General features: G+C 40.6%; 1 protein-coding gene across 3 annotated transcripts in view; it reads left to right on the top strand.

The window, feature by feature from the left end:
• Positions 1 to 26,495, top strand: part of LOC114463888 (potassium voltage-gated channel subfamily KQT member 2-like) — a 30,252-nt gene extending 3,757 nt beyond the window's left edge. Inside the window, exons 6-19 of one of the 3 annotated variants that reach the window (XM_028447751.1) lie at positions 194 to 319; positions 403 to 513; positions 1,035 to 1,130; positions 5,341 to 5,435; positions 8,190 to 8,258; positions 17,262 to 17,291; positions 18,579 to 18,658; positions 18,733 to 18,924; positions 22,268 to 22,315; positions 23,949 to 24,057; positions 24,360 to 24,491; positions 24,572 to 24,692; positions 24,756 to 24,925; positions 25,372 to 26,495. In XM_028447751.1, the coding sequence (XP_028303552.1) occupies positions 194 to 319; positions 403 to 513; positions 1,035 to 1,130; positions 5,341 to 5,435; positions 8,190 to 8,258; positions 17,262 to 17,291; positions 18,579 to 18,658; positions 18,733 to 18,924; positions 22,268 to 22,315; positions 23,949 to 24,057; positions 24,360 to 24,491; positions 24,572 to 24,692; positions 24,756 to 24,925; positions 25,372 to 25,828 (1,836 nt within the window). In that variant the 3' untranslated portion in view covers positions 25,829 to 26,495. Of the gene's footprint in view, positions 1 to 193; positions 320 to 402; positions 514 to 1,034; positions 1,131 to 5,340; positions 5,436 to 8,176; positions 8,259 to 17,261; positions 17,292 to 18,578; positions 18,659 to 18,732; positions 18,925 to 22,267; positions 22,316 to 23,948; positions 24,058 to 24,178; positions 24,205 to 24,359; positions 24,492 to 24,571; positions 24,693 to 24,755; positions 24,926 to 25,371 lie in introns of those variants that run through there. The other 2 variants (XR_003674130.1, XR_003674131.1) reach the window with 2 other exon arrangements.
• The last annotated feature ends 1,010 nt before the right edge of the window (positions 26,496 to 27,505 follow it).

Here is a 27,505-nt window from a genome sequence, read left to right as displayed (position 1 = left end):
CTGATTGTCCTAGTTTATTTATATCATCGTCCATGGTTGTTATTGTTAGATTTAGATTAAGTAGAACTTAGATGTTCTAAAACTGTTTGTTCTTGTATAATTGTAGTATTACACACAAAAAGAGACCATGAATAATGGTCCATTCCAACATTTGCTAACACCAGCTAACATTAGCTAACTGTGTGTGTATCAGGAGCTGATCACAGCCTGGTACATAGGGTTCCTGTGTTTGATCCTGGCTAGTTTCCTGGTCTATCTCGCTGAGAAAGAGGACAACGAGCAGTTTGAGACGTACGCTGACGCCCTCTGGTGGGGACTGGTGAGAACAATGCAACAACAAAGTAAATACCACACGACAACGACTATAAAACAACAACAAAACATAACGTTTGTGTCTCTCAGATCACGTTGACGACTATTGGTTATGGGGACAAGTTTCCAATCACGTGGAATGGACGATTGTTGGCAGCAACGTTTACGTTGATTGGAGTTTCATTCTTCGCGCTGCCTGCCGTGAGTTTCTGTGGTTACTGCGGTTAGAGGGTTTAATACTCTGAGGTTACCGTGGTTACAAGGGTTAAAGGGTTTTTTACTTTGAGGTTACCGTGGTTACAAGGGTTAAAGGGGTTATTACTCTGAGGTTACCGTGGTTACAAGGGTTAAAGGGTTTTTTACTTTGAGGTTACCGTGGTTACAAGGGTTAAAGGGGTTATTACTCTGAGGTTACCGTGGTTACAAGGGTTAAAGGGGTTATTACTCTGAGGTTACCATGGTTACAAGGGTTAAAGGAGTTATTACTCTGAGGTTACCGTGGTTACAAGGGTTAAAGGGGTTATTACTCTGAGGTTACCGTGGTTACAAGGGTTAAAGGAGTTATTACTCTGAGGTTACCGTGGTTACAAGGGTTAAAGGGGTTACTACTCTGAGGTTACCGTGGTTACAAGGGTTATTACTCTGAGGTTACCAGGGTTAGAGAGTTTATTACCCTGAGGTTACCATGGTTACTGTAGTTGACCTGCTAACCCTGTTTACAGGGGATTCTGGGTTCAGGCTTTGCTCTAAAGGTTCAGGAGCAGCATCGACAGAAACACTTTGAGAAAAGAAGAAACCCTGCAGCTGGACTCATACAGGTAACAACATACAACATAATATATAGCATACAATATGTAACATGTGTAACTTACATAACTCATACAGGTAACAATATATGTAACATACATAACTCATATTGAAGATTTACAAATAAGCAACCATTGCTGTATCATATTTAATCTGTCAATCACACTGGTACAGACTACTTCTAATGTGAAAAAGCAGAGACTCATTCTTAATGAAGCAACAATCAGTGGATTTTCTGCCTCTTTTGATCCAACTACATTTACTAGTTGTGATGATGTTGACACTTTTATGACAAACTTTAATAGTCATTGTCTGTCTGTTTTGGAGACAGTAGCATCAGCTAAAAATACTCCAGGCTCTAATAAGAAACCATGTCCGTGGATGAATGAAGCTATTTTTAGCTTTAGGAGAAGCTGCTGAAAAGTGGAACAGTTGTGTTAAACCACTAAACTAGAGGTGCACAGACTCCATCTTAAAGAAAAGATAATGGAGTTAAATGAAATAATAAAGCATGTCTGCTCTGCTTATTTCACTAATCTTATTTTGCAAAATAAGAGAAACCCCAAGGTTTTGTTCAATACTATTGAAAATCTTGTTGCACCCTCACCGTCCCATGTGCCTGTACACACACAGGAGGACTGGAACAATTTTTTAAAAAACTTTTTTGTAGACAAAGTACAAGACATCAGGGCTAGCATCACTCCTCCCTTGGTTAGCTTGTGCAGTGCATCAGCCCCTGTGAGCTCATGGTCCTCCTTCACTCCCGTCAGCCTACAGGATGTTCAGGTTTTAGTAGAAAGATCAAACCCTCATGGAGCTCAGTAGACATTGTTCCTACTTCTCTGCTTTTAAACGTTTTTGACGTTGTCGGTCCTTTGATGGTAAAACTGATAAACCTCTCACTTTTATCTGGCTCTGTCTCCAGCTTCTTCAAACATGTGTGTGATGTGGTTCTGATTAAATAAATGATGGCATAGCTATACGTTTTTAGTGCTTTTTTTACGTAAAGTGAACAACAACAAAAAAACTCCAGGATGAAGAGGAGCGCTAGACAAATAAACAGAAAAAAGAGAATAAATATTTACAATATATACAAATGCAATAAAATAACAGAGGCTTTCTGGCTTACCTTTGTTGTACCCAGACAGGACATACACTGACAGGGAGAGCAGAGACTTGCTCCCCTCTATAGCCCTTGGCTCCTCCCCCTTGTCCATTAAAAACATAATCAGGGTTTTCTACCTAAAAACCCATTCATTCCCACCATAACATATATGTAAAAAATCTGGACATGTATTAATAATCCATCACCGGTGTATCTGCCAACATGACACACTCAGGAAGATTAATTAAATTAGTTTTGTCATGAAAAAATACTATTTGAGCTGACGTCACCGATGACGTCAGACGCTGATGTCCCACATGTGATGGATGAACCCGGAAGTGTGTGCGGTGCTCGGTTTTAATAGATGGAGGGTGAAATGGGAGATGGTAAGTTGTTTAAACTTTATGAACTACGAAGCTATGGATGATTTACACGGTGGCCTTCTGTACACCCAAGATTACTGTGATGGATGGATAGAGAAATCAAGCAGAAAACGAAGCGAATAAACAGGTAAGTAACTATGACGTGTGGATGTGGTTAGAGAGAGAGAGACTGCTGCCTGCCTCTCACCATGCTTTACCGGTACTGTACGTTTAGGGACGGGCTCGCACCGTCACAATGCGATAATAAACCCCATTTTTAAAAAAACCCAATCTTGATCCAGGGGAGCCTCTAAACTACTGACCCATATCTAAGCTTCTCTTCATGTCTAAAATTATGGAGAAAATGGTTGCTAAGCAGCTAACCTCATACATGGAACAGCATGATATTTATGATAAATATTAATCTGGTTTTAGATCAATCCACTGAAACTGATCTTCTGAAAGTTTCTAGTGACGTGATGATGTCACTGACTCTGGTCGTTACACAGTTTTAGTTTGACTTGATCTGATGCTGCCTTTGATACAGTAGATCATAGTATACTGGTTGATCCACTTACATCTGAGATGGTTTTCTGGTGCTGTTCTCCAATGGTTTACCTCTTATATTAATAGAAGAACCTTTAATGTTACTATTAATGATGTAATGTCTAATATGTCCAACCTGTCATGTGGAGTAGCCCAGGGCTCTGTTCTGGTTCCTGTTTAGTTTTTATTGTATCTGATGCCTCTTGGTCGTTGATCCATGGTTTTGAAAATATATCTTATCATTTTTATGCTGATGATATCCAGTTGTACTGCTCCTTTAATGACTCAGCGTTTCACTTCTTATCAGAGTTCTTAGATTGTATATCCTGTATCAAAAACTGGTTGTCATCAAATGATCTCCAGATAAATTGTAATAAAACATAAACTCTGATCATGTGATTAAAAGTCTCTTGGTGATCTGGGCTCATCTGTTAAAACCTTGTGTTTGATCAGTTCATGTCTTTGGAGGGTCACTGTCATCTACTGACTAAAAACTGTTTTATCATCTGACAAATATCTCTAAAGTCAGACATTTATTATTAAAATCAGATCTAGAACTGGTCATACACACATTTATATCATCACACATTAACTATTGTAATTTGACATGTTTTAATAAGTCGACCCTAAACAGACTCCAGATCGTACAGACGCTGCTGTCAGACTTTTAACTGGTGCTTCTAGAACATCCCACATTACCACCATTCTTTCTACTCTGCACTGGTTCTAGTGAAGTTTAGAATAAACTATAAATATTAGTTATTACATTACATCAGCGTTACATGGTCAGACCCCTCAATATATCTCAGACTTGTTGTACCCCTACATATTCTAACCTTAGGACGACATATTCTAACCCTAACCCATATATGATAATAGAAATATGATTCTGCATATGATCATAAACTAACAGGCGTTACTGCTTGGTTAGTTTCAGTCCACAGAGGGAGGCCTGTGGTGTGGTGAAGCACCAGAGCTCCATGACTCCATCACCCTGTAGATTAAACAACCTGTGAGTCTGTCCTTGTGCTCAACTGTACGAGAAAAGAATGTTGTGACTTCATCATCTTGTCCTTCTGCTTCAGGGTAAAAACATTCATGTATCTTAGCCGTGTTCCAAGCAGAGTTTGGAGCAAAGTTCCAACTTTTAAGTCCAGAAGATTCCTCTTCATCTGGTCTCAGCTCCTTCCTTCTAACAGCTCTACAATCCATAGAGATCTGCAGAGTTTAGCCCAAGTCAACTACATTATGTATCTACAGTAAATATAAAGATCATTAAATGAACTATTATTCTAAATACAGAAATGAACCCAATCGTTTCTTAAAAAACTCAAAGAAACAATACTGTCAACATAAATGTAATGTGAAAAAGACCTCAGTGTAAATGACTAATAATTAATAACACCAACAATGATCATTGCAATCATTATTTAGTTCGTATTGCTTTAATTGTGGCAGCAGAAATCTCTTATATGCACCAGTTATACTTTATATTGATCATCATTTACATTTATCTGGTGATCCACACAGACTAAAGCTAGTTAGTAGTAATAATGTATATATGTGTATAATATTAGTAATAGTTTCAGTATCCGTCCAACACTTGAGGATCAATAAGATGCTTTGTCAGCATCACAATGGATTCCAGGAGAATCAAAGGTTTATTGGTTTAGAAGTTACTGGTTAACAGGAAATAATGTGTTGTTTGAAACGTTCCTTTTTCACTAAGATTAACAGTGATAATATTCAGACTATTGTTGAAATAAGTCTGTGCTTCATCATGTTTCTTTTCTTTAGTTCTTTTTACATCGTTTGGATCAAATCAATGAGATGAGTTTGGGTCACTACATAAACATTAGTTCACTTATTCTGATATTAAATATATTTGTTGTAAAATCATTCATATCTTTGTTTTTCACTTCTAATAATCTAATAATCCACCATTAATAAATAAAAAACAGAACCATTAATCAGTTCTATTCCTTTTTCTCTAACAAACAAACACTGTATCAAAGTCTTTGTAATAGACACACAATCACTTTGATTCTGTCTCACTTGTGCATTTAAATATTTATGAATTTCTTTGTATTATCACAGTTATAAACATATGCAACGTGTTTATATACATTAGATATGTACATACAAGTATCTGTGTTTATATATGTTAGATGTATTTGTATAGATATATGTATATATCTGTGCCTGCAGGCAGCGTGGAGGGTTTATGCAACAAACCTGAGCCGCTCTGACCTGAACTCTACCTGGGATTACTACGAACGGACCGTGTCTGTCCCAATGTACAGGTCTGTATCTTTGTGTCTGTAGCTGTCAGTGTTGTGGTGGTTTTGAATGACATGAGACATGAGTTAAGGTTAAATGCTGACACAGGGTTTATTTGGTCAAAGGTTTTAGAGACAGACCGGTCTGAGATTCAGAGGTTTCAGTGTGAGCGTCCCATGAATCTGCAGTTGTTCTGTGTTCTCAGGGTTTAGTAGATGCTGACAGCGTTAAGCATAACAATAACGGAGTCTCTGAGAAGAAGGATGAACCACAGTCCCACTCCCTGGACATCGTTGCTAAAAATGCCCCAGAATCCCTCAAAAGCTCAGAGAACATGTTGCAGATTCCAGGTGACTCGGTGATAAATCTACTGGATGTACAAAAATTCAGCAGTCTAAGTAAACTTGTCAGAATTATCATCTGGGTGCAAGGGCCGCCATGAATTGGAAGAACTTCAAAATAGTACACTTGACCCTAAGGAAAGCCAAGTGGGAGGAAGAAACTAATAAAATAGCAAGGAACGCTGTACTCTCTGTTAAAGAATGTGATGATGCACATTCCTTCATACCTTCATTTCCTTGCAGCTCAGAATGAAGGTACCTTTGATGGCACTACACTCAGTAGTGACCGTGTACAGGGACCCAAAGTCAGGGCTGCTGGTCTGTGGAGGAAGAATTAAATTTTTTAAAGAAGACAAAGTTGCAGTGCCTCTGCTACCATTTACAGCTTGGACATCTACCCTTATTGCTCGAGAAGCTCACCAAGCAAATCATAAAGAAATAGCTGGAACACTCTTGAGAATGAAAAAGAAAAGGTTGAATACTGGCTAAAAAAGTTGTGGATAGGTGTGCAGAAAGGCCAGGGTGAAAAGATGTAAACAGATCATGGGTGAACTCCCTCAAGAACGCTCCTCCCCAGCGAGACCATTTGAATTTACCACAGTTGACCTGTTTGGACCTTATGAAGTAAAAGATGATGTGAGGAAAAGAGTCAAGTTAAAGGTTTGGGGTATCGTTTACTGCTGCATGGCATCCATGGCGATACACACAGATGTGGTTGGTGACCAATCATCTGAAAGGTTTCTCCTGGCGTATCAAAGGTCTAATGCACTGTGGGGCCACCCAAGTAAAATGTGTATTTTATTGGAGCAAAGCCTGCCCTCAAAGAGCTTCAAACGTTTCTGAACAGTTTGGACATTTGAGCAATTGAGAATGAGGTTATGAAATGGGGAACAGAGTGGAACTGGAAGATCATTCTGCTGAAGCTGGTGTCAGTGTTGTCAAAAGAGTCCTATGCAACTTAGGAGGAAATGGTATCTTCACCTTGGGGGAATTTCAAACTTACCTTTTTATGGCAGCAAACCTTGCCAAGGAAAGACCCATCGATGTGAGAACACGGAGCAGAGAAGATGGAGTACATTATCCTTAAGTCACTGCTTCTCTGCAGAGCTTCCTCAAAAGGTTATGGCACACGGGAGACAAACATGGCTGTTGGCGACATCGTGTGGCTGGCAATGCCCTTCAAGGTCAATACAGACTGGCCAGAGTGACCAGTGTTGAATGTTATCCTGTCCCCTCCATCAAACCTTCACAAAAAACCAAAGACAAAATGACTTCCAAGGAACGGCTGAAGATTCCTGCAACAACCCTGCACAGAGATAAATAATATCTAAATATACTGAATGATTAAATCATCAGCTTGATCTGGTTTATTTATAGGAAATCAGAGAAATATTTATTAATCATAACTTTATGTAACTCATTATCAACCATAAAATAAACAAGATTCATCAGCAGTAAAAACACTAATGGAATTATTTATGCTTTTCATGTTTTTTTTTTATTTTTTTAATAATTTTATCTCAAGTTAGGAAATAAATGAATTACATACAATAACACTAATAGTGACCCACATGCACAAGTATATTTCATAAAATATCAGTTCATGAACTTTATGAGTCAGTAGATATTGTATTGTGTCTAATGTTGATGTATTCACATGTGTTTGTAAAGAACCTGTTTACACTAAGTTGTGATTTTTTTAATACATTTTTTTATTTATAGTTTTTATTTATCGTGATTTTTATTGTTATCGTGTTAAATACCAGAAATTATTGGGATAATTTTTTTTGTCAATACCACCCCATCAGTAGGGGGAGATGAAAGACCCCCAATCACCACATAAACACTTCCCCTCAGAGGGACCACGAGAAGGATTATTAAGTTTAAAAAGTTACTTAGTTCTGCTTTAAGGCAAAATCCCAAATTAAATTTAGATGTATAGTAAAAAATACAGATTATGTTACAGTAACAAGACAAATCATATCAGAAATGTAGACCCCTCATGCTTGAGGGCTTCACGTCTCTTGTGTTTTGGGGGAAAAAGGCACAGATTTTCATCTGAAATGTTAAGAAGGAAACTTCTGCACTTACCTCATTATCTGATGTATTTAGATCCTGGACGAGCCCCCAACTGTTGTGGTGGTTTTGAATGAAATAAGACAGAGTCAAGTTGAAGGGTTAAAGGTCAGATGTGGTTAAAGGGTTTCAGTGTGAACGTCCCATGAATCTGTAGTTGTTCTGTGTTCTCAGGGTTCTGTAGCTGCTGATAGTGCTAAGCATAACAATAACAGAGTCTCTGAGAAGAGACCTTGGTAAATGTTATCAGTAGGATAATATCTGGTCTGTTTTGGGCAGTTTGACCAGAACTAACCAGGAGACATTCTGTTATCACATATTAATCAGTGTCTGTCTGTAACTGTCAGTGTCTATTTACAGATTAATTCCACCTTTAAACCAACTGGACCTGCTGAGGAACCTGAAGAACAAATCTGGACTTTCATTCAGGTCTGAAACTACTGTTACTACTACTGTAACTACTACTACTACTACTGTAACTACTGCTACTACTGTAACTACTACTACTGTAACTACAACTACTACTACTGTAACTACTGCTACTACTGTAACTACTACTACTACTGTAACTACTCCTACTACTACTGTAACTACTACTACTACTACTGTAACTACTACTACTGTAACTACAACTACTACTACTGTAACTACTACTACTACTACTGTAACTACTGCTACTACTGTAACTACTACTACTGTAACTACAACTACTACTACTGTAACTACTGCTACTACTGTAACTACTACTACTGTAACTACTACTACTGTAACTACTACTACTACTGTAACTACTCCTACTACTACTGTAACTACTACTACTGTAACTACAACTACTACTACTGTAACTACTACTACTACTACTGTAACTACTGCTACTACTGTAACTACTACTACTGTAACTACAACTACTACTACTGTAACTACTACTACTACTGTAACTACTGCTACTACTGTAACTACTACTACTACTGTAACTACTCCTACTACTACTGTAACTACTACTACTACTGTAACTACTACTACTGTAACTACAACTACTACTACTGTAACTACTACTACTACTACTACTGTAACTACTGCTACTACTGTAACTACTACTACTGTAACTACAACTACTACTACTGTAACTACTACTACTGCTACTACTGTAACTACAAACTACTACTACTACTGCTACTACTGTTACAACTACTGTAACTACTACTACTACTGTAACTACTACTACTACTGTAACTACTACTACTGTAACTACAACTACTACTACTGTAACTACTGCTACTACTGTAACTACTACTACTGTAACTACAACTACTACTACTGTAACTACTACTACTACTGTAACTACTACTACTGCTACTACTGTAACTACTACTACTGTAACTACAACTACTACTACTGTAACTACTACTACTACTGTAACTACTACTACTGCTACTACTGTAACTACAAACTACTACTACTACTGTAACTACTACTACTACTACTACTGTAACTACTACTACTGTAACTACAACTACTACTACTGCTACTACTGTAACTACTACTACTGTAACTACAACTACTACTACTGTAACTACTACTACTACTGTAACTACTACTACTACTGTAACTACTACTACTGCTACTACTGTAACTACAAACTACTACTACTACTACTGTAACTACTACTACTACTACTACTGTAACTACTACTACTGTAACTACTACTACTACTACTACTGTAACTACTACTACTGCTATTACTGTAACTACTACTACTGTAACTACTAACTACTACCGTAACTACTACTACTACTGTAACTACAACTACTACTTCTGTAACTACTGCTATTACTGTAACTACTACTACTACTGTTACTACTACTGTACCAACTACTACTGTAACTACTAACAACAACTGCAACTGTAACTACTACAGTTACTACTACTACTACTTTAACTATTACTACTATTGTAACTACAACTACTACTGTAACTACTAACTACTACTGTAACTACTCCTACTGTAACTATTACTACAACTACTACTACTGTAACAACTACTACTGTAACTACTAACAACTACTGCAACTGTAACTACTACTGTTACTACTACTACTACTTTAACTATTACTACTATTGTAACTACAACTACTACTGTAACTACTAACTACTACTGTAACTACAACTACTATTGTAACTACAACTACTACTGTAACTACTAACAACTACGAACTGCTACTGTAACTACTAACTACTATTGTAACTACTAACTACTACTGTAACTACTAACAACTACTAACTGCTACTGTAACTACTAACTACTATTGTAACTACTACTACTGTAACTACTACTACTACTGTAAGTACTACTACTACTATTACTACTATTGTAACTACTACTACTACTACTATTGTAACTAATACTATTGTAACTACTACTACTAATACTATTGTAACTACTACTATTGTAACTACTAACTACTACTGTAACTACAACTACAATTGTATCTACTACTATTGTAACTACTATTACTAATACTATTGTAACTACTACTACTACTACTATTGTAACTACTACTATTGTAACTACTATTACTAATACTATTGTAACTACTACTACTACTATTGTAACTACTACTATTGTAACTACTAACTACTACTGTAACTACAACTACTATTGTAACTACTAACTACTACTGTGACTGATACTACTACTATTGTAACTACTACTACTATTGTAACTACTACTACTGTAACTACTAATACTGTAACTACTACTACTACTATTACTAGTAACTACTACTACTACTACTATTGTAACTACTACTGCTAATACTATTGTAACTACTACTATTGTAACTACTAACTACTTTTTTAACTACTAACTACTACTGTAACTACTACTACTGTGACTGATACTACTACTACTATTGTAACTACTACTACTGTAACGACTACTGTAACAACTACTACTGTAACTACTACTACTACTATTGCTACTATTGTAACTACTACTACTACTACTATTGTAACTACTACTACTACTACTACTATTGTAACTACTACTATTGTAACTACTACTATTGTAACTACTACTACTACTGTTACTACTAATACTATTGTAACTACTAATACTACTACCGTTACTACTAACTACAACTACTACTATTGTAACAGCTACTACTGTAACTACTACTACTACTATTACTACTATTGTAACTACTACTACTACTACTATTGTAGCTACTACTACTATTGTAACTACTACTATTGTGACTACTACTACTAATACTATTGTAACTACTACTATTGTAACTACTACTACTACTATGGTAACTACTAATACTATTGTAACTACTACTATTGTAACTACTACTATTGTAACTACTACTACTACTGTTACTACTAATACTATTGTAACTACTACTACTACTATTGTAACTACTACTATTGTAACTACTACTACTACTGTTACTACTAATACTATTGTAACTACTAATACTACTACCGTTACTACTAACTACAACTACTACTATTGTAACTACTACTTCTGTGACTGCTACTACTATTACTACTATTGTAACTACTACTACTACTACTACTACTATTGTAATTACTACTACTACTGTAACTACGACTACTACTACTGTTACTACAACTACTATTGTAACTACTAATACTACTACTGTAACTACTACTACTACTATTGTAACTACTACTACTGTTACTACTACTATTGTAACTACTAATACTACTACTACTATTGTAACTACTACTACTACTGTTACTACCACTACTATTGTAACTACTACTCCTATTGTAATTACTACTACTACTGTTGCTACTGCTACTGTTACTACTACTATTGTATTTCAATCAGGAGGACGGCGACTGTGTGCTTTAGAGAGCAGCTTTATTTTTCCTTAGCATTACCCACAATTCCCCGGGAGACCGGGCTCCCGCTTACGTCACACTGTCGACACACACACATACAAATATGCAGGTCACAGTGGTATGTAACATTTACCCCTTCCCCCTTAAAACATCTGAACAATGGTCATGAGCTAAGACCCCCCCCCCAGTGCACAAACTAACATCAAGGCCAAACGGCCAACCTGGCTAGATAAACCGGGTAGACTGCCGGTTTACCCGTATAGCCCGGTGGATTATTCTGCCACCTCACAGGCTATACACTATGCTGGTGCATTAAAAGTCAGTAAGTTAGTCTTCGAGGTACAAGGGCCTCTGGCGGGCTCGGACCGGACGGGGTCCAGCCTGCAGGGGTTCAGCCCGCACATCTGGTCCAGCCTGGGTCTCCGCCAGTACATCTGGAAGGTCCCAGACCCCACTGGTGCAGCGTGGATGAGCTGCGGCTTGCTGATCCGCCACAGACGGTTGCTTCACCCGCCGGAGGCGGCTGACATGCCAGCGTGAACCATCGGTAACGCGGAAGGTGGCTGGCCCCAGTTGTGCTGTGATCTCTGTTGTGCAGACCAGAAAGAGAGCAGTTTGTGAGATCGAGTGGGTCGCCGGACTCGGACCCAGTCTGATACGGTGAGTGTAGGCGGTTTCACACGGTGTCTCCTGTCAAACCACCGCTTCATTGTACGTTGCTGCTGATCCACTCTGTCGCCTGGGGAGGGTGTTGCTGTTGGAGTAACTCTCACCGGAGGGCGCAGTCGGTCCAAAGGAAGTTGTAGTTCACGCCCTAGCATCAGTAGGGCTGGAGAGTTGCCAGTGGTAGTGTGGGGTGTTGCTCTGTAATGCAGTAGGGTGCTCTGCAGTGATGTTGAGAACGACAGGCCATCTGCCATGTGTGCTCTGAGCCCGTTCTTAAGGGTCTGATTAAACCTCTCCACGCCTCCGTTGGCCTGCGGGTGGTAAAAGGCAGTCCTAATGTGCTTTATCCCCCTCCCCTCTGCAAAAGCCACAAAGTCAGCTGAAACAAACTGAGGCCCGTTATCAGTGGTGATGGCGTCAGGGACACCCCAGCGAGCGAACAAAGAGGAGAGGAAACCGATGACTACTGTAGTGGTGACAGACCCGGCAGGCAGCACCTCCGGCCATTTGGAGTGGAGATCGTATGCTACCAGGAGGAAGCGCTGATGCTGAGGGGTGCCATGAAGTTCACCACAAATGTCCACCTGTATGTGGGTCCAGGGAGCCCGAGGCCACGGCACGGGCTGCAAGGGTGGGGGTGGGGGAGAGCCGGTCTTACCACTGGTGAGGCAGGCCGTACAGTTTCTGACCAGATCTTCGATGTCGCGGTCAATGCCTGGCCACCAGACCAGGCCCCTGCAGCGTTGTTTGACCCTCACGACGCCCAGATGGCCGTCGTGGACCATGGCCAGGACCCGTTCTCTCAAAGTGCTCGGGACCACTGTGCATAGCCCTCTCGCCACGCAGACGTCATTCCAGCAGGAGAGGTCCCCTCTGACCCGGTGAAAGGGCGCTAGTTCCTCAGGAACCCTGGCAGGCCAGCCGTTACGAATGAAAGTGCAGAGCTGGGTGAGAACAGGGTCCTGTGCAGAGGCCGACTGAAGGTCTTTCAGTGAAACAGCTGCCTCGAGGGGCGTGTGGAGCAAGAGGATTAGTTCCGGTTCTGAGGAGTCCTGGCTGGTGTCTGGTGCAGAGGCAGGTGTGGCTCTGGAGAGGAGATCTGCTACCACATTCTCCCTGCCTGGGGTAAATTGTGTGGAGAAGTTGTATGCCTGTAGCCTCTCAGACCACCGGTAAAGCCGCAGCGGTTTGTGGCCTGAACCGGTTGTGACTAGGAGGGCCGTGAGGGCCTGGTGGCCGGTCCGTAGTGTGAAATGTCGACCGTAGAGGTACATCTGCCACGGCTCACATGCCCAGACGCAGGCCAGCGCCTCCCTTTCTCCCACAGAGTACTTCTGTTCTGTTGGAGTAAGCACTCTAGAAGCGAACGCCACTGGACGCTCAGTCCCTTGGTGAGATTGAGACAGGACAGCACCTACCGCAGTGTTGGATGCATCGCAGGTCACGAACGTGGGGCTGTCGAGGTCAAAGTGGGCCAGAACAGGTGAGGAGGTCAGTTGTGACTTAAGCCGGCGGACTGCAGCAGAGCACGCAGGAGACCAGATCCAGGGTGCATCCTGCTTCAGGAGAGCACGCAGCGGCGCAGTAGTGTCTGAGTAGAGGGGAAGGAAACGCAAGTAAAATGCAGTCATCCCCAGAATTGATGATAGTTGCGCCGGGCAGGAGGGTTCAGGCAGACGCAGGATAGCATCGACATTCGAGTGCAGCGGGCTTAGCCCCTCAGTGGTCAAGTGGAACCCCACAAACTCAATAGCCTGAGCCGCAAAGATGCACTTCTCCCCATTCAGTGTGAGGTTGTGACCGGCGAGCACATCCAGTACCCTGGAAAGGCGGTCGTCATGCAGGGAGGATGTTGCTCCGTGCACCACAATGTCGTCCAGGTACACATCCACCCCAGGAATGCCTGCGAAGATGGTGGCCATGATTTTCTGGAAGCAGCTGGGAGCAGAGCTGAGTCCAAAGGGCATCCGCGTGTAGCGAAAGACCCCCATGTGGGTCACAAAGGCGGTGAGGTTGCAGCTGCCAGGGTGTAGGGGAACCTGCAGGTAGCCCTGGCGAAGGTCAAGCTTCGAGAAGACGGTTGAGCCATGAAACTGTGCAGAGAGCTCCTCCACTGTGGGCAGTGGGTATCTGTCCGCGACCACCGCTTTGTTTACCTGTCTGAGGTCGACACAGGGGCGGAGGCCGCCTGTCTTCTTCTTTGCCACCACCAGATTGGAGATCCAGGGCGATGCATCGACTCATTCGATGATGCCAGCATCCAGCAGTTTCTGTAGCTCGCCAGTGACATCATCACGCAAAGTGAGGGGCAGCCTGCGCAGAAGTTGGATGACAGTCTTCACAGCTGGGTCGATGAGCGGTTGGTGGTTGAAGGCGGTGAGGCAGTCCAGCCCAGTGAAAAGCGACGGCCAGCGCAGCTGCCATGGCGTGGTCACGGTCAGGATAGCAGCACCCAGATTGTCAGTGATGGCAAAACCCAGGGCGCAGAACAGGTCGAAACCGAGGAGGTAGGCACCATGCCGAGACACCTGGAACGTAAATTCTGGGAGGGTCCTGGATCCATAACGAACAGAAAAGGTAGGAGTGGCCAACATGTTAATTTTAGTGTGTCCATAGCCGTACAGCTCCTCTGCTCCTGCTTTGATAGTGTGTCTGGGAAAGAGTCGCCGAACCGTGGACTGACTGAGAAGAGACCTGGAGGCAGCCGTGTCCAGTAGCAGCGGTAAACACACGTTATCCAGCTCCACCGTGCACCAGGTGAAAGGTCTGTTGTTGGCACCCACCGAGTGAATGGTGGTCGGGCTTGATGGGCGGGATGAGTGGCGCTGGGTTCTTGTGGGAGCGGGTGCTGAGCGGCACACCTTAGCAAAGTGATTGAGCCTACCGCAGCGCTGACATCTCTGTCCCGTGGCTGGGCAAACCGGTGCCCTTGTGGCGTGGGAATACGAGCCACAGTTCCCGCATGGCCGGCGTGCTGAGGCACCCTGACGTCCCGCGACGTTAACCTCGAGCTCGGTGTGAGGAAAAGCGGGGCCGGGAGCCTGGTCTGCCGGTGTCACAGTCTGAGCTAGCGGAGTGGAGAGAGAAGGAGGCGGACCTGTAGCCGTTAGCCGCGATGCTAGCAGAGCAGCCGACTCAAGCTGAAATGCCATTTCCACTGCCTTAGACAGAGTTGTGTCGTCCGGGGACATAAGCAGTCTCTCACGCAGTTTGTGATCAGCTGCGTGTTCGGCTAACTGATCCCGAATAAACTCGTCCTCTAGGTGTTCAAATTTGCAAACGCTAGCCAAGCATCGGAGGTCCGTGACGTACTGATGGACGGACTCACCGGGCCTCTGTCGGCGCTGTCTGAAGATGATTCGTCGGACGATGACGCTCTGTGGAGCAGCGAAATGTCCAGTCAGTAAGGCAACACAGTCCCGATACTTATCCGCGGGGCCGAGCGTGCGGAAAATACGTTGTCCCTCGTTTCCCAGGCTGTGGATGAGCAGGGCCTTTAGCCTAGCATCGCTAGCGTCAACAACACCGGCGGCGGCGATAAACGTCTCAAAGGACTCAAACCAGCGGGGCCACGGGATCGGTGGCTCGCCCGGCAAAGCGAGGAACGGAGAGACAGGTGAGACGGGAAAAAACTCCATCCTCGTCGCCAATATTGTATTTCAATCAGGAGGACGGCGACTGTGTGCTTTAGAGAGCAGCTTTATTTTTCCTTAGCATTACCCACAATTCCCCGGGAGACCGGGCTCCCGCTTACGTCACACTGTCGACACACACACATACAAATATGCAGGTCACAGTGGTATGTAACAACTACTACTACTACTACTGTAACTACGACTACTACTACTGTTACTACTACTAATACTACTACTGTAACTACTAATACTACTACTTTAACTACTACTACTGTTACTACTACTATTGTAACTACTAATACTACTACTACTATTGTAACTACTATTAATACTACTACTACTATTGTAACTACTACTACTGTAACTACTACTACTACTGTTACTACTACTACTACTATTGTAACTCCTAATACTACTACTGTTACTACTAACTAATACTACTACTATTGTAACTACTACTACTGTGACTGCTACTACTATTGTATCTACTACTACTGTTACTACTACTACTATTGTAACTACTACTACTGTAACTACTACTACTGTGACTGCTACTACTACTATTGTAACTACTAATACTACTACTGTTACTACTAACTACTACTACTACTACTATTGTAACTACTACTACTGTAACTACTACTACTGTAACTACTACTACTGTGACTGCTACTACTACTATTGTAACTACTAATACCACTACTGTTACTACTAACTACTACTACTACTACTACTATTGTAACTACTAATACCACTACTGTTACTACTAACTACTACTACTACTACTATTGTAACTACTACTACTGTGACTACTACTACTACTACTACTATTGTAACTACTACTACTTATTTTGTAACTACTACTATTGTTACTACTACTACTATTGTAACTACTATTACTGCTGTAACTACTACTACTATTATTGTGAGTACTACTACTACTGTAATTACAAACTACTACTACTACTGTAACTACTACTAGTACTATTGTAACTACTACTAGTACTATTGTAACTACTACTACTACTATTGTAACTACTACTACTGTAACTACTACTATTGTAACTACAACTACTACTATTGTAACTAATACTACTACTACTATTGTAACTACTGCTACTGTGACTACTACATCTATAACTACAACTACTACTGTTGTAACTAATACTTCTACTACTACTGTAACTACTACTACTGTAACTATTGTATTTTTACTAAGATAACTACTTAACTAGTGTGTGTTTGTTTTCTGTAGGAAGGAGGTTCAACCTGAACAATCTCCAAGGTTTGATTAATTTACTTTCTTCACAGAATCATTTGTTACACCATTATACCAGTTTGGTGTTTGCTTAGCTTAGCACAACAAGAGCTAGTGCTAGATAGTGATAGGGTTAGTGAGTGAACTAATAGTAACTACCAGTTTAGTGTGAGCTTAGCTTAGCACAATGAGAGCTAGTGCTAGTTAGTGATAGGGTTAGGGTTAGCTAACTGTTTCTAACTACCGGTTTAATGTTAGTTTAGCACTTTGAGAGCTAGTGCTGATTAGAGAGTCAGTGATATGGTGAGGGTTAGTTATGTATTACTAACTACCAGTTTAGTGTTAGCTTTGCTTAGCACATTGAGAGCGAGTGGTAGTTATAGAGTCAGTGATGGGGTTAGGGTTTGCTAACAACCAGTTTAGTGTGAGCTTAGCACTATGAGAGCTAGGGCGAGTTAGTGATTGGGTTGGGTTTAGCTATCTATTACTAACTACCAGTTTAGTGTTAGCTTAGCACACTGAGATTTAATGCCAGTTAGTGATTCAGTGAAAGAAATAGTTACCTAACCCTAATTACTAGTTTAGTGTTAGCTTTGCTTAGCACATTGAGAGCTAGTGCTAGTTAGTGTTAGGGTTAGCTAACAATTACTGACTACCAGTTTAGTGTTAGCTTAGCTTACCATACTGAGAGCTAATGCTAGTTAAAGAGTCAGTGTTAGGGTTAGCTAACTATTACTAACTACCAGTTTAGTGTTAGCTTAGCTTAGCACATTGAGAGCTAGTGCTAGTTATAGAGTCAGTGATGGGGTTGGGTTTAGCTATTACTAACTCCTAGTTTAGTGTTAGCTTAGCATAGCTTAGCTCATTGAGAGCTGATGCTTGTTAGAGAGTCAGTTATGGGGTTAGGGTTAGCTAACTATTACTAACTACCAGTTTAATTTTAGCTTAGCTTACCATACTGAGAGCTAATGCTAGTTAAAGAGTCAGTGTTAGGGTTAGCTAACTATTACTAACTACCAGTTTAGTGTTAGCTTAGCTTAGCACATTGAGAGCTAGTGCTAGTTAGTGTTAGGGTTAGCTAACTATTACTAACTACCAGTTTAGTGTTAGCTTAGCTTAGCACATTGAGAGCTAGTGCTCATTAGATAATAATAATATAATGTCAGTGATAGAGGAGGTTCTCACTGTGTGTGTGTGTGTGTGTGTGTGTGTGTGTGGGTGTGTGTGTGTGTGTGTGTGTGGGAGTGTGTGTGTGTGTGTGTGTGTGTGTGTGTGTGTGTGTGTGTGTGTGTGTGTGTGTGTGTGTGTGAGTAGTCAGAAGGTCAGTCTGAAAGAGAGAGTCTTCTCGTCTCCTCGGAGTTCTGGGATTAAAGGCAAAGGTTCTCCTCAGCACGGTCAGTTTGTGCCTCCTGGTCCAGGTCTATGTTCTGGTTCTCAGACGTCCTCACCTTGTCTTTCTGTCCCACAGTCCCTCCAGGGGTGAGTCCTGGAGCTGCTGGAGTCCCTGGTCTGACTCAGGCCCTGCGTGGTTCTCCCAGTAACGACATGTGTCTGGAGGACAGTCCCAGTAAAGTCCCAAAGAGCTGGAGCTTTGGAGAACGTACCAGGAACCGACAGGCCTTCAGGATCAGAGGGGCCGCGTCCCGCCAGAACTCTGAAGGTCAGAACTAGACCTGGTTTAAATAGTTAGTCCTGGTTTACAAGGTTAGTCCTAGTTTACATGAAGGATTCAATGTATCGCTAATGTATTGTATCGCTGGTAGTGTATCGAGGTATGTATCAGATCGTTGTCAGTGATGGAGATTCACATGCCTAGTGGTGAATAACTAAAGTGTCCTAGTTAAGTTCATGTTAACTAATAAGATGTGTGTAGTGTAAGTGTAGGGTAATAGGGTAATAATGTAATAGGGTAATAATCTAATAGTGTAATACGGTAATAATGTAATAGGGTAATAATCTAATAGTGTAATACGGTAATAATGTAATAGGGTAATAATCTAATAGTGTAATACGGTAAATATGTAATAGGGTAATAATCTAATAGTGTAATACGGTAAATATGTAATAGGGTAATAATCTAATAGTGTAATACGGTAATAATGTCATACGGTAAATATGTAATAGGGTAATAATCTAATAGTGTAATACGGTAATAATGTAATAGGGTAATAATCTAATAGTGTAATACGGTAATAATGTATTAGGGTAATAATCTAATAGTGTAATACGGTAATAATGTAATAGGGTAATAATCTAATAGTGTAATACGGTAAATATGTATTAGGGTAATAATGTATTAGGGTAATAATCTAATAGTGTAATACGGTAATAATGTAATAGGGTAATAATCTAATAGTGTAATACGGTAATAATGTATTAGGGTAATAATGTATTAGGGTAATAATCTAATAGTGTAATAGGGTAATAATCTAATAGTGTAATACGGTAATAATGTAATAGGGTAATAATCTAATAGTGTAATACGGTAAATATGTATTAGGGTAATAATGTATTAGGGTAATAATCTAATAGTGTAATACGGTAATAATGTAATAGGGTAATAATCTAATAGTGTAATACGGTAATAATGTAATAGGGTAATAATGTATTTAGTTCTTTTTATTCCAGCTTTTTGTCCGTGTCTATAGCTACACATTCACAGTCAGCTAGGTACCTCAAGTACAAACGTTTCAATAGGAATTTCTGGTTTACAAAATAAAAGTCTGTTGGAACAACGTTATTAGAATGTTACATTTGAACAACTTCTCATCAGATCATTTAAATTAGGTTAATTTAAACTAAGTTGATCAAAACCTAATAAATAAACCTAATCAGATTTAGTAAACCATTGATCCCTGAGAGGAAATCAGGTGACATCAATGTTCTCATACATATTTATATGACATATAAATAATTAAAAAGGACCAGTCAGAATAATCCATGTCACTACAACTTATATCTACTGTTTAATTGTATCTTATTTTATTTTTGACATACATGTTTGTTTTATTGAGTTTTTTATGTATTAGTATTTATTTTGTTTCCTCACAGGATTTAAGTTTCTTTAAAAAATGATAAATATTTCTAAAAAAAAACAACCCGTAATTTAAAAAAATAAAGTGGAAAACACAGAATTTGGGGAAAAATAAAATTTAATTTGGGAAAAAATAAAACGGAAATTGTAAAAAAAATAAAACAGATTTTATCGGTCCCTAAGTCAAAGATACAAAGTTGTTATTAGTAAGCAGTGATGATGCTATGATACATTGTAAACATCCACTTATGTTTAAAATCACAGTAACTATCAAAATAAACGTAGCCGTCAGTGGATCTATTTACGTATCAACTCAGCACAGACATGATCACTGTGTGTACAGGCTAGTTTAGCCGCTACAACAACAACTAACCAGGTAACTATCTGCTTATAATACATGATCATTTTATTTTAACAGACTTTACACTGTGTTACTTAAGTTACATTTTGTGCTTTAAGTTTCATAGTGATTGACTTCATTTGATTTAGTTGATGTTCAGACAATTTATTTTTTGACTTTGTCATGATGAGAATGTTTTGTTTGTGTTAAAATCAGTACTTTTATTGATCATTTATTTTTGTACAACAGACACCATTTTGTTTTCATTTGAATTGTATTTGTTTAATTTCAGTTACATTTTGAACATACATGAATATATCAGCTAATTATAGACATATCATACCACCATTAAGAGAGTTTAACACTACAATTTAAGAAATAGAAAAATATAAGAAATAGAAAGAAAGAATTTTTTTTATTGGGGACCCATTGAATTTCCCAGAGACTCACTCATATCACCACCTGTGGGTCCCAGGACTCACTACATTTAAAACCTATCAACATCACTGGGTAATAACGTATTAGGGTAATAGGGTAACAACGTAATGGGTAATAGTGTAATAACCTAATAGTAAAATAGAGTTAGAGGTAAAGCAACTGGCTATAATGATAAATACAATCACAGTATGTTGTAAAGTGAACAAAGGATAGAGAATAATCATCATCTGATACAATGGTTTCATTTTAGTCATTAACTCACTCAGTGCCATTGACGAGATAACTCGTCATTTGCCTTTTTTCACGGGGATTACTAGAAAACACCCTGGTGGAGGTCTCTCATCAATATCTAAGCTGTGGGGTGTTGTAGTGATCAACTGTGCCCTGAAGATGGCAGCAGTACACCTTTAGATGAGAGATTAGCCACTGATGCTACCCAAAGCAGGAACGAGTGAGATTATGGTGCTACAGAGTGATATTGTGACGTATCCATCAGCTCACAGCTCCACATACTAACACAGAACATTTATGAATCTGAGTAGATTATTGATAATGTTGTGATGGTGAGATAAAACCATCAACTAACAGGGCTATTGATGCGTGTCGGGAGGAGGAGGATGGGTGGTGTGGGGGGGGGGTACAAAATACCCCCAGCCTGTGAGCCATATAGCAAAATAATAGGTGACATGTAGGAGATATCCGTGCTCAGCAGAGCTCAGAGGGAGAGAGGAAAGGCATTTACGAGACAGAAAATGGCGCTACGTACAGAGCTGACGTTCACAGCAGCGCACACTCAACCAGAGCATGTGTGGAACTCATGGATAAAGTCACTGACAGGGTTTTTTTTACAAAAAGACTTTTTTCTCAGCTTTTTGCTCTGAAACTGAAGATTTGTGTAAAACTTGCTCTATTTAACGGCTGATTACAAAAGAACAAAACGAGCCAGGAACAAATGTTTTTTTTTGGTGAAAGTAGAGGCTTCAATCTTTCAGAATCTGTCAGATTTCAGATAGTCATAGTAGAAAATATTCTGTGGGTCTTTATATTCAGTCAAAATGATCAAAAACGGCTGGTGATGAGGGGGTAGAAAATCTGAGAATGGCTGGAACTGAATGAGTTAATGAGGTCAACAAAACATTGATCATTTCAGATTACTTGATCTTTATTAATGATGTTTCTATTTTCTTCTAGTGCTGATAGAGATGCAGGACGAAGAGTTTAGAACCAAGGGTTCCCCAGGTACACACACATACACACACATACACACACATACACACACATACACACAGGCTGAGTTGTAAATGTTGTACTAACGTATTACACATGATACACTCAATGAATATACAGTATACTGTCTACTATATACTATAGTATATATACTGTCTACTAGTGTTGTGTTCAAGACCACACTATCCGAGACCAAGACTTGCCCGAGACCATAAACATTTTTTTTTATATTTAAAAAAATCTATAAATAAATAAATAAAATTATGACAAGGTTCAACAGTTAAATAACATATCTCTTTAATTTTAGTTTATTTTAAATACATTTGATGGACAAAAAAGGTGCCTGTAAAAAATTAACTAAAATATTAAAACTGCTACTGATAAATTCACAATTATTCTACAAATTTGAAAACAATATTTTTACGTCAGCTGAATGTACAGCAAGTGTTTAAAAGTATTTCTACCAATAAATAACATAGTGAAACTAAATAAAACAAACCATGGAACAGTCATGTGACAAATTAATCAATAGTTCTTGATGAGAATTATTATTATTCTGGATACAGTGGAAACAGAAACTATAAAAATAATTATATTATGAACCTGTTTATATTGTAGGGAACATATTATAGACATACATGTAATTAGAGTCTAAAGACACAAAAACACCACTTTATAAAGATAATAGACTAATATAAAACCTTTTTACAGTTATTTGACTCATTCTGCGCTTGTGGTGACGACATTATCCAAGATGGCGACAGCCTGGACTACAGCTGATATTATTTAATAAAAGCCTTAAAAGACATGAATATAATGAAAAGAGTGAATGGACAGAGACATAAACAAGCAGACACACATGGACACACACACAGACTTATTAAACACACACAGACTTATTAAACACACACAGACTTATTAAACACACACAGACTTATTAAACACACACACGGACTTATTAAACACACACTGACTTATTAAACACACACAGACTTATTAAACACACACAGACTTATTAAACACACACAGACTTATTAAACACACACAGACTTATTAAACACACACACGGACTTATTAAACACACACAGACTTATTAAACACACACAGACTTATTAAACACACACACAGACTTATTAAACACACGGTGATTAGTTTATATCTCCTTCAGCTCCACGGTCTAAACTGAAACCATAGCCCCACACACACACACACACACACACACACACATTAAGGAAGGTTGTGGTCATTATACAGGGTGGATTAAAGAGTGAATAAAGGATTGTTTTTTCCTGTTCTTTTCCTTGTTATTACATTATAAAAAAGTTTAAAAATAGCAGGAATTAGTGCTGGTCTCTAACGGTCTTGAGAGAAAATCTTTAAAATTTGGTCTCGAGACCAAGGCCGGTCTCGACTACTACAACACTAGTATATACTGTCTACTATACTAGTACGTAGAAGTACGTTAGTATGACATCATCACCATGGCCTGAGTTAATCATCGTATTTACAGTCAGAAAGCTTCTTACCTGAGTCTCCTGCTGACCCATGAGGCCCAGAAAAATGAAAGGGAATAAAACCAATGTCGACATATAGGGTTCTACCATTGCTATGAGTCCAGCTCAGTTGTTGTTGTTATTGTTGACAGAGGCCAGTCTGCAGGGGGAGGAGCTTGTTGACGATAATAAAAGCTGTCACTGTGAGTTCGTTCCTCAGGACCTAACCCCGGGGTTAAAGGTCACCATCAGAGCCATCTGGTAGGACATGTGACCTTCACTACCAGCTCCTCTCATCGCTTTACTCACTCTTCATTTGCTGTTTGTGATGAGTCATGATTTCTGTTTGTTTTTGTTTTGTTTATGTTTGTGATCACCCCAGGGTCAAAGGTCACCGTCCTCAGCAGGGTAAGAGCTGTCACATTTTAGTTTGCATCACTTTTCTTTTGATTGCTCTTCATCCTGCATCACTGAAGCTTTTATTTTCAAACACAAACGTTATTGTGAAAGTCCAGATCATGTTGTGAGGAAGAAGCTGTAAACTAAGCTGACGTGTGTTTCAGCATCATGCGCTTCATGGTGTCCAAGAGGAAGTTCAAAGAGAGCCTGAGACCGTACGATGTGATGGATGTGATCGAGCAGTACTCAGCCGGACACCTGGACATGTTGGCCCGCATCAAGAACCTGCAGTGCAGGTCAGAGAGAAGCTGCAACTCCCTCTGTGTATTCCTTTCACTCTGTCTGATCCCGCCCACGCTGTGTCCTGATTGGTTAGGGTGGATCAGATCGTGGGTAGAGGAACACCAATCACTGAGAAGGACCGGCCCAAAGCAGCCAATGAGGAGCTGCCGGAGGACCCAAGCATGATGGGACGCCTGGGCAAAGTGGAGAAGCAGGTAACCAATGGGAGGCGGAGCTAATGCTGACAGCCTCGCTCTGATTGGCTGTGTGACCCTCAGGTCCTGTCCATGGAGAGGAAGCTGGACTTCCTAGTCAACATTTACATCCAGAGGATGGGAATCCCTCAGACCGAGACCGACGCCTACTTCACACCTAAGGAGCCCGACCCGGCCCCGCCCTACCAGGCCCCGCCCTATCACAGCCCAGTGGACCAATCGGACCAGAACCAGTCAGTGTCCCACCTTTGGCTATTTTTAGATTTACTTTTTCTGTTTTCATCATCATCATCATCATCATCATCATCATCACAATGTTAGTGATGACGATCATTAAATGTTTATTCAATGATGATGAGGTCAAACCAAGTATTATGGATCAATAATTGTATTTATATATTAATAGTTCTAAATTAGATCCACAGGATGAGCTTCTTTGTGTCACAGTGTAAATGAAACAATATTAAAAACAAAAAGAAATGAAATAAAGACGTGTTAATCTATTTCCTGTCACTTCCTAAACCACTTAAAGCTAAAATAAAATCTGTGACGTTTTAGTTTCTGTGTCCGTGGTGAACATCTGTGTGGTTTCCCTCAGAACCCTCACTAGATCAATAGATCCTCTGCTGATCTAAACCTGGAGCATTTACCATAACGTGTGATGTTATTCAACCTGCAGGGCGGGGTCCGGGGACCAGGTGGACAAGACCCGGGTCCTGATGAAGATGGTCCGTTCCAGCAGCTCAATCGCCCACAGGAGTCACACCCCCTCCTGTCCCCCGTCCACCTCCTGGCAGCCAATCAGTTCCCAGCAACAGGGGCCGCCTCCTGTCAGTGGGGGTAACACTCCCAGTCCGATGGGTGACGAGTCGATGGTTCGACTCCCTCCTCCTCCAGCCGGTGAGCGAGCGGGGGGGAAGAGGGGGAAGAGGGGGGTGGCCAAGCTGCAGCGCTCCTTCAGTGGTTACCATGTAGACTTCCTCAACAACGGCTTCTGCTCCGCCCCCAAACCTGAGGAGCACCGAGGGGGCTCCACCGGCTCCACCGTCCGGCCCTACATCGCTCAGGGAGAGTCAGACTCAGACTCTGAGCTCTGTGTTCCTTCACCAGACCAGGCCTGGACCAGAACCTCCTAGACCTTGACCCCGTTTACAGCCTCCCATCTATCCCATCATGCTTTGCTCTCCCACACAGGAAACTACACGACTGAGCAGGACTACGTAAGGACGTTGACATCAGAACGACTTTCACCGACTGGAGTCAGTGGATTTACACACATACAGTATCAGAGGTGAAAAATACATGTCAGTAAATGTACTTACGTAGTAATTTAGAGTATCAGTATTTTACTTGAGTATATTTTGGAAATACTTCCATCTTTCTATAGTTCCTCTGGGGGTTTCATTTGTTCAGTGTTTGTTAAAAAAACTCTTGAAACTAAGTATTAATACATAAACATATTTCACTAAAGCTTTAGTCCAGTTATATTCATTTACACCTGAGACTGTTAGACTCACCCTAACACAGGTGTGTTGGAGCAGGGAAACATCTAAAAGTCTCAGGAATACAGATCTCAAGGACTGGAGTTTTCCACCCCTTACTTAGACTTTAAACATTTATTATTTATTATGATTATGATTTTTAAATAATTTTTACTGAATTACTTCAGTACTTTCTCTTAAAGGTGCAGTCTGCAACTCTCATAAAAGTAACTTTTTGTCATATTTACTAAAGCTGTCACTATGTAAGGACAGCTTTACATCAAACTAGGAGTTCGTATAAAAAAACAGGCTCATTAAGCCCCGCCCCCTGCTGCTCCTGCAGCCTTTGGCAGATTGCCAGAATGCACCGCGACCGAGTAAAAAGAACCAATCAGAGCCAGGGTTGTGTTTGATGGAATGCCTGACAGCTGTTGCTCACTGGCCCCGCCCCGGACTGTAGCGCCATCTTGTTTTATAGTGTATGGTCTGGAGGAGTAGAAGGTGGAATTAGTGACTTTTCTGCTGTAAAAGTAATTACTGCTGCTTGATTTACATTATGTTTGATTTGTTACACTAGAACTCTGTAGTGCATGCGTTGATGTGACTTACAGCAGCCTCTGTGTGGGCTGCAGTAAGTGACACTGTGTTGCTGCTGCTGAGGTGTGTGCACATAGAGAGAGAGATGCGCTGCAGTAATATGCTTTTAACAGAGCATGTTATATTATTGTGATGTTGCTGTCTGTCTAACGTTAGCTTGTTAGCTCCTCTGAGGGAGGGACTTTGGAAAGTTTGGAGGCAGGGCAAGAGAGCAGCAGGGAGGGAGGGATCTGAGAGTTGCGGACTGCACCTTTAAGTATTATTTTGCCTGAGTTACTTGTATAATAATAATAATAATGCAATGGATTTTACATAGTAATTTATCATAGACAATGCACTTTACAGAATGAAGGCATTATTCTTTCACTCCACACTTAGTGGTGGTAAGCTACTATTGTAGCCACAGCTGCCCTGGGGCAGACTGACAGAAGCAAGGCTGCCATAGTGAACCATAGGCCCCTCCCACCACCACTCACACACTACATTCATACTAGACAATATGGGTGAAGTGCCTTGCCCAAGGACACAATGACAGATACCACAGCACTGACTGTCCCCCACTGTGGCCCTGGTATTCTCAGTGATCTCCATCATCTACTGACCAGGACCAGACCTGCTGATCTTCATAGATCTAACCAGATCATCTAACCAGATCAGCCAATCACAGGCTGGTATGGAGAGTACTTTGTTCACCTCCACACACAGTTTACACAGTAAAGTCAGCTGCGTTGCCAG

The sequence above is a fragment of the Gouania willdenowi genome, chromosome 5 (genome assembly GCF_900634775.1).
Source record: "Gouania willdenowi chromosome 5, fGouWil2.1, whole genome shotgun sequence".
Lineage (NCBI taxonomy): Eukaryota > Metazoa > Chordata > Actinopteri > Blenniiformes > Gobiesocidae > Gouania > Gouania willdenowi.
The sequence above is the reverse complement of the archived record's forward strand: the minus strand, read 5'-3'. Positions and strand labels throughout refer to the sequence as shown.